The sequence below is a fragment of the Dreissena polymorpha genome, chromosome 8 (assembly GCF_020536995.1).
Source record: "Dreissena polymorpha isolate Duluth1 chromosome 8, UMN_Dpol_1.0, whole genome shotgun sequence".
NCBI classification, from domain to species: Eukaryota; Metazoa; Mollusca; class Bivalvia; order Myida; family Dreissenidae; genus Dreissena; species Dreissena polymorpha.
The window spans coordinates 45,659,063-45,675,629 of NC_068362.1; the positions used below are offsets into that span (position 1 = coordinate 45,659,063).

The window sequence follows — 16,567 nt, forward strand, 5'->3', positions numbered from 1 at the left end:
GCGTGTTATTCGAAGAAGTAGCGCTCGTAGTAGGCACTGCCCGATCGCGACCTGCCATGTTCGGTTACATATGACGATATTTAAACAAAACATGTGCGTTCCCGTGCTTCGACTTGATGTTGATTTATATTGTTATTATAAACGATGTTTAGATGAATATGTACTTTAAATTCACAAATATCAGGTGGCGAAATTCAAAAATGACTTCCGGCGGAAGTTTTTTCGTGACAACAAGCATCTGGGACAGCTGCGTGCCGACCAACTGCACAATGAGACTGGAACCCGCGATATGGAAATCACGAAAAAGACGTCAAAGACTGCAGCGGACAGTACTGTCCCTAAAAAGAAGGTCGTCAAGCAATCAACTTACGGTTATCAACCCTCCTTGTATGCTGAAGAAGCAAGTTCCGAGATTCGACGGACTCAAGTTGTAAAGAATTCAAACGATGAAAACAGCCGGAACTCTTCGCCACATTGTCGCGGTACAGAATCGCTTTTAAACATTCTAAATAGATTTTGGATCGATTATATTAAGAGTAACTTCTTGCTATTTTTTTGCAGTTCACAACAGGTTTTGCATTATGATTTACATTATAAAACAGGTTTTGCATTATGATTTACATTATAAAAATTGTTTTCCTCTAGATTCAAGCCAGGTCACAAACAAAGCCGTTGTTCACGAACCCACTCCAACGCGTTCCAAGGAAGAAGAGCTAGGTATTCATAATTCCATGAAGTATTAATCAATAAACTAGTATTATGAGTACTTGTATTATAATCATTGTTATTACTAAAATAATAATAATTAAAAAAAATAAAATAATAATAATAATAATAATAATAATTATTATTATTATTATTATTATTATTATTATTATTATTATTATTATTATTATTATTATTATTATTATTATTATTACTATCAGTGTTCTGCCGTGGATGCGCCCTTGCGTCATTGGCGCAAAAAACAAAAGATTTGTCCCCACCCGTTTTCCGTATATGGGCCCGCGGGCGCAAAGAAATTAAGAATAAAAACTCATTGATTCAATTTGTAAGTCGGTATAGTAATCGAGTGAATGTGTAACTAGAACGAATTATTTAATTGGACGTGACGTCATTTCGAAGCCAATGGTTAATTTACATTAATAACACTTTATTGCATTGGTAAGTTGAGATTATAACAACCAATAAGATATAAAGGAAATTTCCATACCTATCAAAATGGCGGAAAGTGACCGGCCGAAGAAAACAAACTCCATTTTAGTTTTTTTCTTCCAGTAAGTAAACTTAGAAAATATGACGATAATAATAACAACATTCCAATAGAGTCTTCCCAAGTCCCAACATCGTTTAGCAATGACAAAAAAGTCTGCCCCTAAATGTACAGCCCAAGCAAAATGTCTTTGAAAATTGTCTTTGTCACTGTTGACGTTAACAAAATGACATGCAGTTTGTGCATAAAGCACAAAAAAGAAAACGCCTTTACTATCGGTAATTCTTAATATCGAACAAGGACTTTGACACGCAATGCTGAGTCCAATGACCATAAATCTGTTCAAAGTTTTATAAATATGTTGACAATTGTTTGACAGTTTTAAAAAGTTTTTAAAATGTTCAAGTTTGAATTAGAATGTTACATCTTGTGGACTGGCTCACAGTACGAAGAAATCAAGCAAATTTAAGTGTGCAAGTAAAAGGTAATTAGTTTCTGAAAATTTAATTCTGCTACAAATATATTACGGTATCCCCAGATTTTTCCTTTTTGTCCCCACTTTTTAAACCCTAATGGGTCCCTGTCCCCAACAGTAAAGATTCACGGCAGAACACTGACTATTATTATTTTGATTGTTATTATTATTATTATTATTATTATTATTGTTATTTTTGTGTGTAATTGTTATTTTTATTTTTATTATTATTATTATTAGTAGTAGTAGTAGTAGTAGAAGTAGTAGTAGTAGTAGTAGTAGTAGTAGTAGTAGTAGTAGTAGAAGTAGTAGTAGTAGTAGTAGTAGTAGTAGTAGTAGTAGTAGTAGTAGTAGTAGTAGTAGTAGTAGTAGTAGCAGTTGTTGTTGTTGTTGTTGTTGTTGTAGTAGTAGTATTATAATTAGTATTATATTAGTAGTGTCGTCCTCGTTGTTGTTCTTGTAGTTGTTGGTGTTGTTGTTGTTTCAAATTATCGACGATATTATCGATTGTATAATACAATTAAATGCATTATGTTTGTAATAACTTCTTTTAAGATTAAATCGTTTTTATTTTTCAATTAGATGAATTCGTGAATACAGTAATTCGCAATTCCGTGGCCCATCTGATCAAGGAAGCCAGCGTTACGTACCTAATGAAAGAGTCAGAGGAGAACTTGCTGAAGAGACATGACAGCAATGTGGAAACAACCGGCGAACAAGTTATCAAGGAGACCGACACCACCAACAAAAACGTTGTCATTGATACCGACACCACCAACGAAAACGTTGTCATTAATACCGACACCACCAACGAATGCGTGGTCATTGATACCGACACCACCAACGAACGTGTTGTCATTGATACTGACACCAACAACGAACGCGTTGTCATTGATACCGACACCACCAACGAACAGGTTGTGATTGATACCGACACCACCAACGATAACGTTGTCATTGATACTAACACCACCAACGAACGCGTGGTCATTGACACTGACACCACCAACGAACGCGTTGTCGTTGATACCGACACCATCAACGAATACGTGTTCATTGATACCGACAACACCAACGAACAGGTGGTCATTGATACCGACACCACCAACGAACGCGTTGTCATTGATACCGACACCACCAACCAACACGTGGTCATTGAGAGCGACACCACCAACGAACGCGTTGTCGTTGATACCGACACCACCAACAAATACGTTGTCATCGATACCGACAACACCAACCAACACGTTGTCATTAATAGCAACACCACCAACGAACGCGTTGTCGTTGATACCGACACCACCAACGAATACGTTGTCATTGATACCGACACCACCAACGAACGCGTGGTCATTGATACCGACACCACCAACGAACGCGTGGTAATGGACACCGACAACACCAAAGAACGTGTTGTCATTGATATCGACACCATCAAAGAATCTAACGCCATGAACGTCATCAAGGCGTCATCTGAGATCGTCCTGAAGGAACAGGTCGACAATTACGACATCACCTACGGACAGATTGTCAAGGAAACCGACAGCGTTTCCGTATCTTCAAGCGTTTTAAGTGGTAAGATTTTTGGCAAATTATGCGATGATATTATTGATGGTAAACATAAAGTTGTGTTACTTTAAATTTGAAACAAAGGAAACATTTTACTTAAAAATCGAAAACTGTACATTAGTTCATTAGTTCTTCTTATCTTTCCTGCCAAGGCAAATAAAATTGACAAGAACAATTATTTCATTTCTACACATATATGGTGTTTTTGTCCACCTATTTTTTGGAACTTATATCACAAATATGCATAAATGAATGTCATTTTATAGATGCGTTAGATCGCATCGGAGTTCGGGCTCTTGTCCTGAAACTTCAAGCTGTTTGCAAAACTTGGAACTTGTTGTTCCAGTTTAGCCTGTGTGTACTGCACTAGCTTATCTGGGAGGTCACTCTCGCCTGAACTGGATTGTAGCTAAGAATATACTTATTTGAACGTAAAATTCCATAAAAGCGAAACGCGTCGTCCCTCATGTGTCGATGCGTAATACACTGACAAAACCGGGACGACAATTAACGCAAATGCATTAAGCCCATTTTTCGAAGAACGCGGCACGGAAGGATCTAGAGACCAATAAGTAGGGATCGCATTTACGATTACCGTAATTACTCTATGTTTTCGGACACTTAAAAATATTATTTTTTTTTTCGTGTTCGAAAACTTAGATACGAAAAATATTAACAAAATACAGGTGTCCGAAAACTTAGAGTCGAAAATGGAAGTGTCCGAAAATTGCGTCAATTGTATCAACGACTACCGGTAATAGCACGCGCTTGTAAAATACCATGCCGTATAGTATAAAATTACAATTATACATGTTTGCACTGCATTTTAAATAATTGTAAATGCTTAATTTATTTGACACAAAGTTACTTCAATGTTGTACTGTAACCAACGAGATCAAAAATGAGCATGTGATGTACATATACACGCTTGTATGAACCTGTAATTAACGCAATAAAAAAGCAAACTACGAATTCTTTGTTTGTTCATTTCCGCTAGTTGTTGTGTAACACCTTCCACTGTTCGTAAAACTTGTAATTGGATGCATCACAATTTGAAACATATAGAATTTGTCACAGTTATTTTACTGAGAAGGGGTAGTACCATTGCGGTAGATAATTGAACTGTTAATTGGCACTACCCCTGGTAATTTTCATAACGCTTATGCTATCGGGCGAAACCATTGTTTAATACCGGTTTACAAGGTTATTTTCCCAACAATGCAAATGTAATGGTCCATTGCCCTCAGGCATGCAACCGCAATGTTTTATGATGTTAATCTGGTTGTAAAACCCCATGATCGAAGTGTCATTAGATATCGGAAACAGGTTCGAAATTTGGTAAAATAGCGATGTAAAATATACTGTCCGAAAACTTAAAGACATAAATAACGGACGAAAAATCGTGTGTCCGAAAATAAAGAGTCACGAAAAATAATTATTTGTGCTAAAAAAGGGGGTGTCCGAAAACTTAGAGTGTCCGAAAACATAGAGTAATTACGGTACACGGTCGGGATGTGTAGACCTTATCCACTTTACCATGTGAAACTGCATCAACTTATAATGTTGACATTGTTTGGCACCAATTTTCAGCTTTTGCCGAGAGTGCAGTGAAGGCTAGTCTCTTTGAGCTGGACGTCGTTGACAACGTTAACCACTCCGCGATGGTCCCAACGTCCGCCGTCAAGGCGCGCAGATCACCAAGGACAGTGAATGAATTCTTAGGTACGCGTGTTTTATTCGAAATGAATAGTCATGTACAATTAATGCGTGCAGCATTTTAAATATAATACATGTAAAACCAATTCTTAAGTACATTCGTTTTTCATCTGTTGCATGACATTATTTTTATTGATATTGCGCGATATGTTTAAGATTTTTAGAGAATGTGCTTTTCATTTAAAATTAAAAATTATACTATTAAGACCTCTTGGGCGTGTAAATACGAATATATTTAACGATGGTCTGTATAAATGTGTCCGTAAATGTATTTCAGAGATGATTGGAGTACCAGATTGCCGGGACAGCTCCAGCCTTCACCTTCCCGACGTCGACATTTAGACATTTAAAATAAGCCCCAGTCTCATATAAGCACGGTTGGCTACGGCAGTGCCGGATCATCACGAATACACCAGAATCAAGATCCGGGACGATCCGTGGACTGGTTGGTTTCTAAGCGTCAAAAGTTTAACCAAGATTATAACGTCGATGACAACACGGCACCTAACCGGCCACACGTACAATCACGGACAAACCCGGCAGCATTACGCAATCAACACGGAACACACAGAACTACACGGCAGAGACACTTAGGTTGGTTTTCGGTGAAACCATAATTTTACAATCAGATCTCGACAGTGTAACCTCGAAAATTTTCATTTCGATGCGACTCTTTATTGCTTACTATTTTCAGTTTATTATTATCACACAGCACAAAATCTTGCTCATTTAAGTATCATAGCATGTCTTAAATTTTGGACACGGACCCGGATTCTTAGCTGAAGTAGGCCCGACGATATTCGCGTTGTTTATTTATTTCCTTTGTGAATGCGTTCGAAGATAGATCCGACAACACATCTATGAGCGGGTTGTCGTTTTGCCATTGTCCTGGTTTGACCTTGTGATAATTGTCCTTCTCGTCAGCAGCACTCGCATTCTTATGCCCATAGCGAAGTGAAGATTCAGGATCAGACAGGCACACCATTCCCTTGATGATGGTTTTATGCTCTTGAACACTTGAAAACCACGGGCTGAATTATGGCTACCTACTTGAAACCAAATGAATCTGTAGCAGGTGTCGACCAATGTCATATGGATTATGGAATGGTAACCCTTGTAGTTGTAGTGTAAAGATCAATCACGCTGATGACACTGTTTGTCGATGTGCTTCCCGACCAAAACTCAAGCACTTGTGTGTAGCTGCTAAGGGTCACCGAAGTGCTTGGCGATATTCTCCCATGCATGTGTTCAGGACAACGAATTAGTTCATCAACAAACTCTATAAGTATCGCTTCGCAGACCTGATGGTGATCTTGGAGTTGATTTTGTGAGCGAAGCCATACATCAGAGAGTGGTTACTGTCCCCTAATGCTAGGTACCGCAATGTTATGGACAACTTAATTCCAACTGACAGAGGATCCACGTAGTTTGGCTGCTTTGGTTTGGATCTGTCACCATTTCGTGTTAGAATCTCTTGCTATGTCTGATAGCCCATGCGGAGGAAACAAAAGAAGCCATTTACGTCTTTTTTATTCGATTCTTTCATCAGCTGAGAGTATTGTCCCAGGTCTGGTCTTTTGGTAGGCCATTTTCTGACCCAGATGTTTTTTTTTATTGTGTTTACCAGTGTTGATAAAATCGTTTTGCGACTTATCTATTTCACTGTGGTAGCTTCTTTATAGCAATTAGGGAAATGTTTTCGGCCAGAGCTTTTTGCAAGATTCACGCTTCTACTAAAAAAGGTCATGTTGTAAAAAGTATCCTGATTGCTAACGCCAAGCTACGACAGAGCTATAGAGGTCGCGAAACAGATTGTATCAACACTGGTGAATAGAATACAGCAGAATACCATCTGGGTCAGAACATTGCTCGCTTGAAGTCCAGACCTGGGTCAAAAAGCTCCGTTGATTAACGATAATAAGAAAGAAGACGCTAACAGCTTCTTTAATTTCCTGCGCATGGCCTATCAGATATACTAATACATTCTGACACGCATTCGAGACAGAATCAAGCTGAAGAAGTCCAAGTACGAGAAGCCCCTGTCAGCTGGCATTAAATTGGCAATAACATAAGGGTACTTAGCATTAGGGGACAGTAACCACTCTGATGAACGGCCTCGTATACAACACCAACTCCAAGATCATCAGCAGATCTGCGATGCGATACTTATAGAGTTTGTTGATGAACTAGTTCGCTGTCCTGAAAACATGAATGGGAGAACATCGCAAAGCAGTTCGGCAACCCTTAGCATCTACAAAACTGTGTCTGTGTTTTGGTCGGAAAGCACATCGACATACAGTGTTCTCAGCGTGATTGATCCTTGCTCTACAACTACAAGGGTTAACATTCCATAATCCATATGACATTGGTCGACACCTGCTACAGATTCATTTGGTTTCAAGTAGGTAGCCATAATTCAGCCCGTGGTCCATATGAACTTGGTTGACACCTGCAACATATTCATTTGGGCTGAAGTAGGCAGCAATAGATCGACGGCCTGTCATGCTCAAGTGTTCAACAAAAGTTGAACTAAAGGAAACCATCGACATAGGCGTGTTGTGTCCACATGATCCTTAATCTATACCTAAGGACGACGCATCAATGCCAATCTACTTTTCAGCAGATGAAACTCTCTGTCCTGGCAGGACGACATGATGTTAACATTGTGATTAAACAAAATAGTCAATTGTTAACAATAAAATGTGGATTAATATTTTACGAAATTAAAAAAGTTAACATCATTTGAAAATAATATTTGACAGATTATGTTATTTGTGATAATAATAAACATGAAATGGTATGTCATAATGTCATATCGATTAAAAACTAGCATTCATTATTAAGCGTTAGGAATCTGCTTGAAATCATCGTAAATCAACTTTATTTTATACAAGTAATTGTCCCGCCGGGGCAGACGTGATTTTTCCGTATTGCTGCCATGTTTGTCCGCGTCATTGTCGTAAAAGTCCGGGATGGTACGTGTACATAACGTGTTTACCCGTGACACTCCGTGTCTATGCCGTGTTGGTCCGTAATAGAACGTACCTCTGCCGGAACAGTCCGTGTTGCCGCTGTGTTTGTTGGGTGAAGCTTCCGTGTTGGTAGGGACTGGTCCTTGTGAATCTGGTGTTGTCACCGGAATGATGATCTTTGGAAGAGCGTCGACGCTAAAACATTAAAAAGTCAACGGATTTTATAGGATCTTGATCCGGGCAATCAGAGACGATCTGGGACTGCCGTAGTCATCTGTGTGTATATGGGACTAGGCTTATATGGGCTTTACAAATTAAGAAAATTTAAAAATGTCAATATTATTTTAAAATCTTAATGAATAAAGAAATAAATGCTGATGAATGTATTGTGTTTCTCAGTTCTAGATTGACATTAGAGCTATATGATTGTTCGTACAATGTTTATGAACGACAATCTCCCGGGGTTCATCAGTAAAACGTATCGTAAGCAAACATTCACACATACATTGTATGTAGTGAAAATGCATGCATCAACTTAGCTATTATTTCGAGTTTATTTCAATCTGGTTACTTAGTGCCTTTCCTGACATGGGGTAAGTATTGACATATTTGAAAACGTAAAACGTCTTACGGGCTTTATATCAAAACTCTAATTTATTGCCAAAAAACTAACGGTGCTTAATTGCGCATGTTAAAGGTCTTCTTAGAACCGGGACCCGCTTGATCGAGCCATTGACCACTCGAGGCGCATATGTAGCATACCGATTCCGTTCCTGTGTTGTCTTACAACGGAAATATTAAAAGTCGCCCTGCTAATGTGAGTTAAGTTTTACAATAAACTTGATGCGATTAGCCGTTTCCAAAGTACATCTTGTGTTATTGTAAATGAAAAGTAAAACCTACAATAATAAACGCTGCGAGCAGGGTTCGAACCTGCGGGGGAAGATCCCATTGGGTTTCAAGTCCAACGCCTTAGCCACTCGGCCATCACAGATTATGAATCGCATATTCAGTTTACGTTAACAATTTTCAGTCTCTATGAATATAATCAATCCCCTGGTTTGATATATTCACGATCAACCGATGCAAGTGTAAGATATGGGGTACACATTTGTCCCATGGCCAAACGGATAAGGTGTCTCACTGCGGTTCAGGAGATTGCATGTTCGATTGCTAGCGGAATGCTTTGTTATGTATATTCGTATCTCAGGATATAACACAAACATATACTACATTAACACGTGTCATCGGGAGAGCCACAACAACTTATTTTATTCAAGTGCATACATGCTTTAAATGTTCAAACTTTACATGTATTAAAACGAAACAAAAGGGTGCGACAATGGTCCCGAGACCCAATGGATAAGACGCCTGACTACGGATCAGGAGATTGCAGGTTCGAGTACTGCCGGGATCGATTTTTCAATCTATCGCACATCTTTTGACGTAAATGCAATTTCAACAACTATAACTGCAGATTCATTGGGAAGAGGGATACTTTATTTAGAAACACTCTGGCAAACATTATGGAACTTTCGTTAAGTTTTAAATTGAACATGAATAATTGTTAGCGACTTTCGTCAATGACCTTTGGATAAGGTGCGTGGCTCCAGATATTGAGATTGCATGTTCGAACGCTACCGGAATCGTATACATGTAATAATTTTCCGTTTCAATATACCATAGTAAACAGTATACACTTTTTTACCATGGCATAATGAATAAGGTGCCTGACTACGGTTCAGAAGATTTTAGGTTCGAGTCCTTGTGGGATCGTCTTATTTATGTTCGCAATGTTGGGATATACAGGACACGAATAAAACTCGGCATCAGCTTATTTTCTATTTATATACACACGTTTTTAATGCTTAAGCTTATCATGTAACATAATGAAACTAAGTGCAATTATTGTCTGTCATAACGGTACGGTAATAAACGGGCGTATCTTACTTTATGCGTCAGGTCCTGTGGCCTAATGGATAAGGCGTCTGACTTCGAATCAGAAGATTGCAGGTTCGAATCCTGCCAGGATCGTTCTTTATATCAATCAATTGTGGAAAATGCATTTTTTCCAACCGTTGTTTGCAGGTTCGAAGCATGCTAGGATCGTATGTTTATATCAATCAATTGTGGATAATGCATTTTTTCCAACCGTTGTTTCCGTCATTAAAAACACATCATGTTCTTTATTTACTTACTATGTTAGTCAAATGATTTGGCGTACACTCCAAGTATTATGTTTTTGTTTTGTTTTATTCGGTTGTTTAACAGGCTATTTAGTTACATGTTAAATGAGCACAAACCAAAGTGTATATTCGTATCTCAGGATATAACACAAACATATACTACATTAACACGTGTCATCGGGAGAGCCACAACAACTTATTTTATTCAAGTGCATACATGCTTTAAATGTTCAAACTTTACATGTATTAAAACGAAACAAAAGGGTGCGACATGGTCCCGAGACCCAATGGATAGGACGCCTGACTACGGATCAGGAGATTGCAGGTTCGAGTCCTGCCGGGATCGATATTTCAATCTGCCATACATCTTTTTGACGTTAATGCATTTTCAACAACGCTTCCTGCATTTTAAACGAGAGATACTTAATTTAATAAAAAACACTCAGGTAAACAGTGGGCAATTTGTGTTAAGTTTTACAATGAACATGACACAATTAGCAATTTGTGTTGTTGTTGTTAATGAAAAGTAAAATATACAATAATAAACGCTGCGAGCAGGGTTCGAACCTGCGCGGGAGGATCACATTTGATTTCAAGTCCAACGCCTTAACCACACAAGTTTTCGTGAACTGATATTTAAGTTTTATTTATATTTAAGTCAACACATGCATTTAATGTTCAAATTGAACAAATAACAAAAGCAAACATACGCAATTATCTCAAGTCATAACGGTGTTCTTCTTCGTCAAGTTCAGGTCACGTGACACTATGAATCAGTCGTCTGATATGCGGATCAGGAGCTCGCAATTTTTAGTCATTTAGGATCGCATGTTGAACTACATTTAATGTGGCTACGATCCGTTTATACACGTCCGGTCCATGCTTGCCGTGTTTAGCGTTTATTTTACATATGTTGCCCAGCTTTGCCGTGTGTCATTGTCTAAATATAGTATAATACTATACTAAACCTGTTTTTAAAAAAGTATAATATATATTATACAAAGAAAATGATAATAATTATTTAATTAAAGTTATCCGTTCAAGTACATTCTTAGCTCTTATTTTATTGGCAAAATGTGAAATGGTAAATTCTTCTATCTGCTAACTTTTTTTAAATTTAAAATCAGGTCTCTTTTATTTTAAATCATAGTTGTAAAAATATAATTGTGCTGATAAAAAAATGCCCTTAAATACCTAAATTACTATTTCAGAGCACATATAATTTAACATTCGTCACTTATTAGTTTTATGTGGCTAATCTGAACGAATATTTTAATTAATAACTGAAGAGGCTCTCTTCATACATAGCACCATCGATGTAAGTAAACGTGTACTAGAAAATAATTAGAAATATAAATGAGTCAGTGCAGCATTATTATATGCAATTCATACCTTCTGTGGTTTAGTTCACGCAATTATAAGTTAACGTGTTTTATGTGCGCCGCAAGTGCTTTTCAATTCACTGTGTTCTCTTTCGTTGCAAATCTGTTTTTGTAGAATATAAGCTACGGAATAAGCAATTAGCATTTATACATAGGAGATTATTTTAATATGTCGGCAATACCCTTTGAATTCATACTTTCGTCATTACAGTATATTCTTAATTTTAAAGTGCAGCTAGCACGTGCTGCTCTTGAGCTTCAAGAACAATTGGCCCCATGGTTAAACGGATAAGATGACTCACTGAGTTCAGGAGATTGCATGTTCAATTGCTAGCGGAATGCTTAGTTATATATTCGTATCTCAGGATATATCTATAACACAAATATATACTTCATTAACAAGTGTGAACGGGATAGCCACAACAGGTAATCTTATTCAAGTACATACACGATTTGAAGCTCATTTAAATTAAAAGGTCAGGTCAAAACCAACTATTTGTTTGATAGAAAATACTTTCAAGGACCAGTACTTAGCTCTATACAGGGACCTATACAAACAAAGGGATTAGCAACCTCGCGATATCCCGTTACAGCACGCAAAATAAACCGGTGCGCGAGATCAGGGACCTATACTTTAATCTCGATCGATTGGTCCCGGTGTAGCGATAATAAACCGGTGCGCGAGATTTGATAATCTCGATCGATTGGTCCCTGTGTAGCGATAATGCGGCTACACGATATCGATTGCGAGGGATTTCGCTTATTTAACGCGTTACGTTTTTTCGGATTCAAATTATATTATGTTAAATAAACAAGTACCTATTCGTTTAATTGTTGCGTTGTTGATCTCAAAATCAATCATTAATTAGTCTTATTATTACGCAGTATGTCAAATGGGCACCCAATTATCGGACTCTTTGATGAATATTAATTGCCGGTTGTTTCGCCAGGGTTAAATTGCCGTTGTTTATCGCACGTATGTGCATGTAAAAAAGACCGGTCTTTTAATAGAACAGAACAGAACAGAATAGAATTAAAATGTTACCATGTTTTGTTTAAAATAGCAACATTATCAAGACATGTTAAGTGCAAACAACTCAAAATGTATAATTGTTCTTTTAACCTCCGACGCAGCAAATTTTCGAATGTCATTTTAATATTTATTTGGACTTCATTAAGTCATAGTGAACGTTGGAATTCATGGAATTTACTGAAAATGTCTTCTAAACATAAAAATTTCCTTTCATGGGATGACGACATGGATTTAGATTTGGTATAAGGTTATTATACTGATGATGAGGCAAACAATAAATCGCAAGCAAGCACGAAAGAGCTGTGCTATATTTGTCCTGTTTGTGGTGCGGAGTATAAAAGTGTATCAGGATTTCGAGGTTATGTCATAAAAAAACATTAACAGAATTTACGAGGTAATAAATATTGGATGCATTTTTTTAGTTCTGCATTTTGCGCACAAACCAAACAAAAAACAAGAAAGGTTTTCGTGTTTTAGTAGTTCTATATATATATATATATATATATATATATATATATATATATATATATACTCATGTTTTATTCGTTTTATTATCATATATCTCGAACAATCAATATATAAAACAACATTAATAAATCAAATCCTCGCACATGCAAGTAAGATATCCAAAACAGTGGACACATGATACGGTGTAATAATGATGAGACAATTGAATCAGGCATTTACAGTTACTACTAAATAGTGTGTACAAAGGAGTTTAGTGTTTTATTCCTTTAATTATTTTCAAAGAAATGAATATAAAACGTGTTGTAGAATGGTTTTAACAAAATTATGGACAAAGATTTAAATGCAGTTAATAGAACATAGAAGTTAATTCTGACTTAAGCATGTTAAGCTAATCGTCATTTACATTACATTTACAATAACAGCATGCTTTTGATGTAAATACAAATCATGCATCACTTCGAAAAAGTTCCTTTTACAATATAAGGAATAAACATGTTTTCGTGAGAATGTTAATATTGTTAATACATAGTGACCTGTCTGTACCAAAGTTCATAAGTGAAAAATATAATTATTAAATGACTTTTTTTAAACAAGAATTACATACATTAATATAAAATTAGGACACATATAAGAAAAAAATATGATCCCTGCATATAACTGCATAAAGTATATACTTGCATTGTTTTTCATTCGTAATTTTTTTTTTAGAAATATAGAATTGAGTAATACTGACAATGTAAAGCTGTATGATATACCTCTACCTATGCTACACTTAATTGTAGTTAAGTATAAGTAAAATCCCTGTGTTGACAACCTATACTAAAGCAAAACTATAGTTTATGTATAGCGATATGGTTCCTTAGAGTATATAAAGTACAATCATTTTATTTAGAGAGAAATCTATAAGTAAAATTAATAACTCCATCTATATAAACTAGTTAATTTCATGTATCTATATCCCTACATCGACTATCTATGCGAAAAAAAAATAATTGAAAATTCCACCTCAGGATTTCCTATGCAGACATCAAATTTTAACAGTCTTTCCTATAACACCAGAACATAAGCAACGCGATTGATATGTTGTGGCAGTCCAGTCCATATTTGGTGAGATCTCGGAATGCATTTCCGATGCACATAGACAGAGCACGTAAAATCACTCTTAATTTCAACCGATAACTTGATTGCTGTCAGACTGTCATTTGCGTACAACTGTAACATTTGAATTGATTGCTCTAATTCCTTTACAACGAACTGAGATGAAAAATTTTGCAGTTTAAGTTCCACAGCAAAGTCTGAGAAGGTTGTCGTCTCCACCTCCATTTCTAGAAACCCTGAACTACATTCCATCACATCAGCTTCAGGCTTATCATTGTTTGTCTCCTGGAAGGAGTCAAGCTCATATGTGGAGTCTTCATCAATAGCATAACTATGATCACTTGTGAACTGCACATTTTCACTTTCTGACTGGGTAGAAGAATCTGTTGTAGCTTTAATGTTCACCAGGGGTTCACTGGCAACATGGTTTTCTTCCTTTGGCTGTTCAGATGTTATGTAGTGGTACTTGCGTTTCACCGTAAGGGATCCTCTTTTGCGTTTTCTAGGCATTCTAAAAGCATAAAACAAAACATATTCTAAAAATCAGTTAATAAAATGTTTACACAGTCACCATCATTTATTGAAAACATGGCTTGCCACCATAGGAAGACTAATAGACTATGCCACCTTTTTCCACATTTTTCGAAACGTTAACGCAAAACCTAAACGCAAAGTGTGACGGAATTTCAGACGACCAGACAGATGGACATAAAAATGTACTTAGTTGTATCAACATATTAATAAAATTAATTGAAATATTTATGTAAGAATTCCGATTTTTTTCATTAATTGAATAACAATTATCTACACATTTCAGAAATTCTTAATAGAAGCATTAACAATGTGGAAACAAACTCTTGAAAATATCTCAGAATAAATGTTTTCTCCAATGATAAAGAAATATGACCTTTGCAATTTTTCTATTTTTTTTCTAGAATAATAGTTATTAAATTTATATTTAAAAAAAAATGGCCAAACATTCTGTGAATGAGAACGATTATATGTCTCGTGTTTTGAGAAAACTTGGCATAATGCATGTGCGTAAAGTGTCGTCCCAGATTAGCCTGTGCAGTCCGCACAGGCTAATAAGGACGACACTTTCCACTTTTATGACATTTTTTGTTGAAATGAAATCTCTTCTTAGCAAATATCATTGAAAATTCCACCTCAGGATTTCCTATGCAGACATCAATTATTTTTTTTCAAAAAATGCATTTAAAATATGCACCATACATTTCATTGAAATGTAACATTGGTACAAACACAAACAATAATAGAGCTTGTATTGATCAATCCCTAAGAAAAAGCGGAGACAAATGTTAATCTCAATTGTTTTTTTTAAATAATTGATTAAGGACTAATATTGTATCATCATTGAGCTTATACAAATCAAGAACTTTGCAAATAATGCAAATTAAATGTACACCACACAATGCACTGAACTGTACAATTTGCTAATCCTTAGCATGCTGGGAAATTTGTCGTCTGCTAAAGTGTTGTCTGCTGAATTTCTAAAATTAGCATTTTCTTAGATTTTTTTCACAGAATACTTTCAGAATAGCAAACAGTTTGAATCCTGATGAGACGCCACGTTCTGTGGCGTCTCATCTGGGTCCAAACAGTTTGCAAAGGCCTTTAAAGTTTGATTCCAGCGCTGAAAGGGTTACGATACCAACATGAATAATATAGGGCTAGTATTTACAGAGCCTTGGCCCTTACGCAAAAAGCAATGACATATGTATACAAAACTGAAAGCGGTCTAACAATTAAAAAATGACTAAAGTTATACATGTGTATTGTCCTTTAGCTTATACAAAGTTATGAGTTAGTAAATAATGCAAATTAAATGTGAAACACACAATGCATTGAAGTGTCACATATCTAAAGATACCAACATGATTATCATAGGTCAATTATTGACCGAGCCTTTTGAAAAGAGCATTGACATACACATTCAAAACCGAGACTGGTTAAAAAAAAATGACTAAAATTGTATAATCTCTGAGCTAATACAAAATTATGCCTTTGCGATTCATGTAAATAAAATGTGCACCACACAGTTTATTGAAGTGTAACATTTGCAAAAATACCAACATGATCAAAATAGTGCTACTATTGATGGAGTCTATTGAAAAAAGCCTCAACATATGTTGATAACACGTTTAACTAAAAAAAATTGAAAAATAACTGAAATTATATCATCTTGGAGCTAATACAAAATTATGCCTTTGCAAATAATACAAATAAAATTAGCATCACACAATGCGTTGAAATGTAATGTTTGTAAAGATACCCATAAGATTAATATAGGGCTAGTATTGACTGAGCCTTTCGAAAAGAGCCACGACATATGTTGATCAAACTGATAGTGATTACAAAATAAAAAAATGACTAAAATGGTATTATCTTTGAGCTAACACAAAATTATGCCTTTGCAAATAATGCAAATTAAATT

The 16,567-nt window shown here is 36.1% G+C and overlaps 2 protein-coding genes and 2 non-coding genes across 15 annotated transcripts in view; 3 read left to right on the forward strand and 1 right to left on the reverse strand.

Moving 5' to 3' along the window:
- LOC127841495 (probable basic-leucine zipper transcription factor S) overlaps positions 1-16,567 on the forward strand; it is a 156,880-nt gene that overhangs the window by 53,735 nt on the left and 86,578 nt on the right. The window lies entirely within an intron of this gene.
- Positions 1-16,567, forward strand: part of LOC127841494 (GRIP and coiled-coil domain-containing protein-like) — a 104,092-nt gene that overhangs the window by 1,162 nt on the left and 86,363 nt on the right. For 5 of the 11 annotated variants that reach the window (XM_052370342.1, XM_052370346.1, XM_052370343.1 and 2 more), the window contains exons 2-5: positions 185-482; positions 646-717; positions 2,271-3,263; positions 4,848-4,979. In XM_052370342.1, coding sequence (XP_052226302.1) covers positions 185-482; positions 646-717; positions 2,271-3,263; positions 4,848-4,979 — 1,495 coding nt within the window. Of the gene's footprint in view, positions 1-184; positions 483-645; positions 718-2,270; positions 3,264-4,847; positions 4,980-5,250; positions 8,332-16,567 lie in introns of those variants that run through there. The other 6 variants (XM_052370348.1, XM_052370347.1, XM_052370341.1 and 3 more) reach the window with 4 other exon arrangements.
- Positions 8,858-8,939, reverse strand: Trnas-uga (transfer RNA serine (anticodon UGA)). Its single transcript has one exon. It is a non-coding gene; the product is annotated as a tRNA-Ser (tRNA).
- On the forward strand, positions 9,907-9,979 carry Trnar-ucg (transfer RNA arginine (anticodon UCG)). The gene has a single exon. It is a non-coding gene; the product is annotated as a tRNA-Arg (tRNA).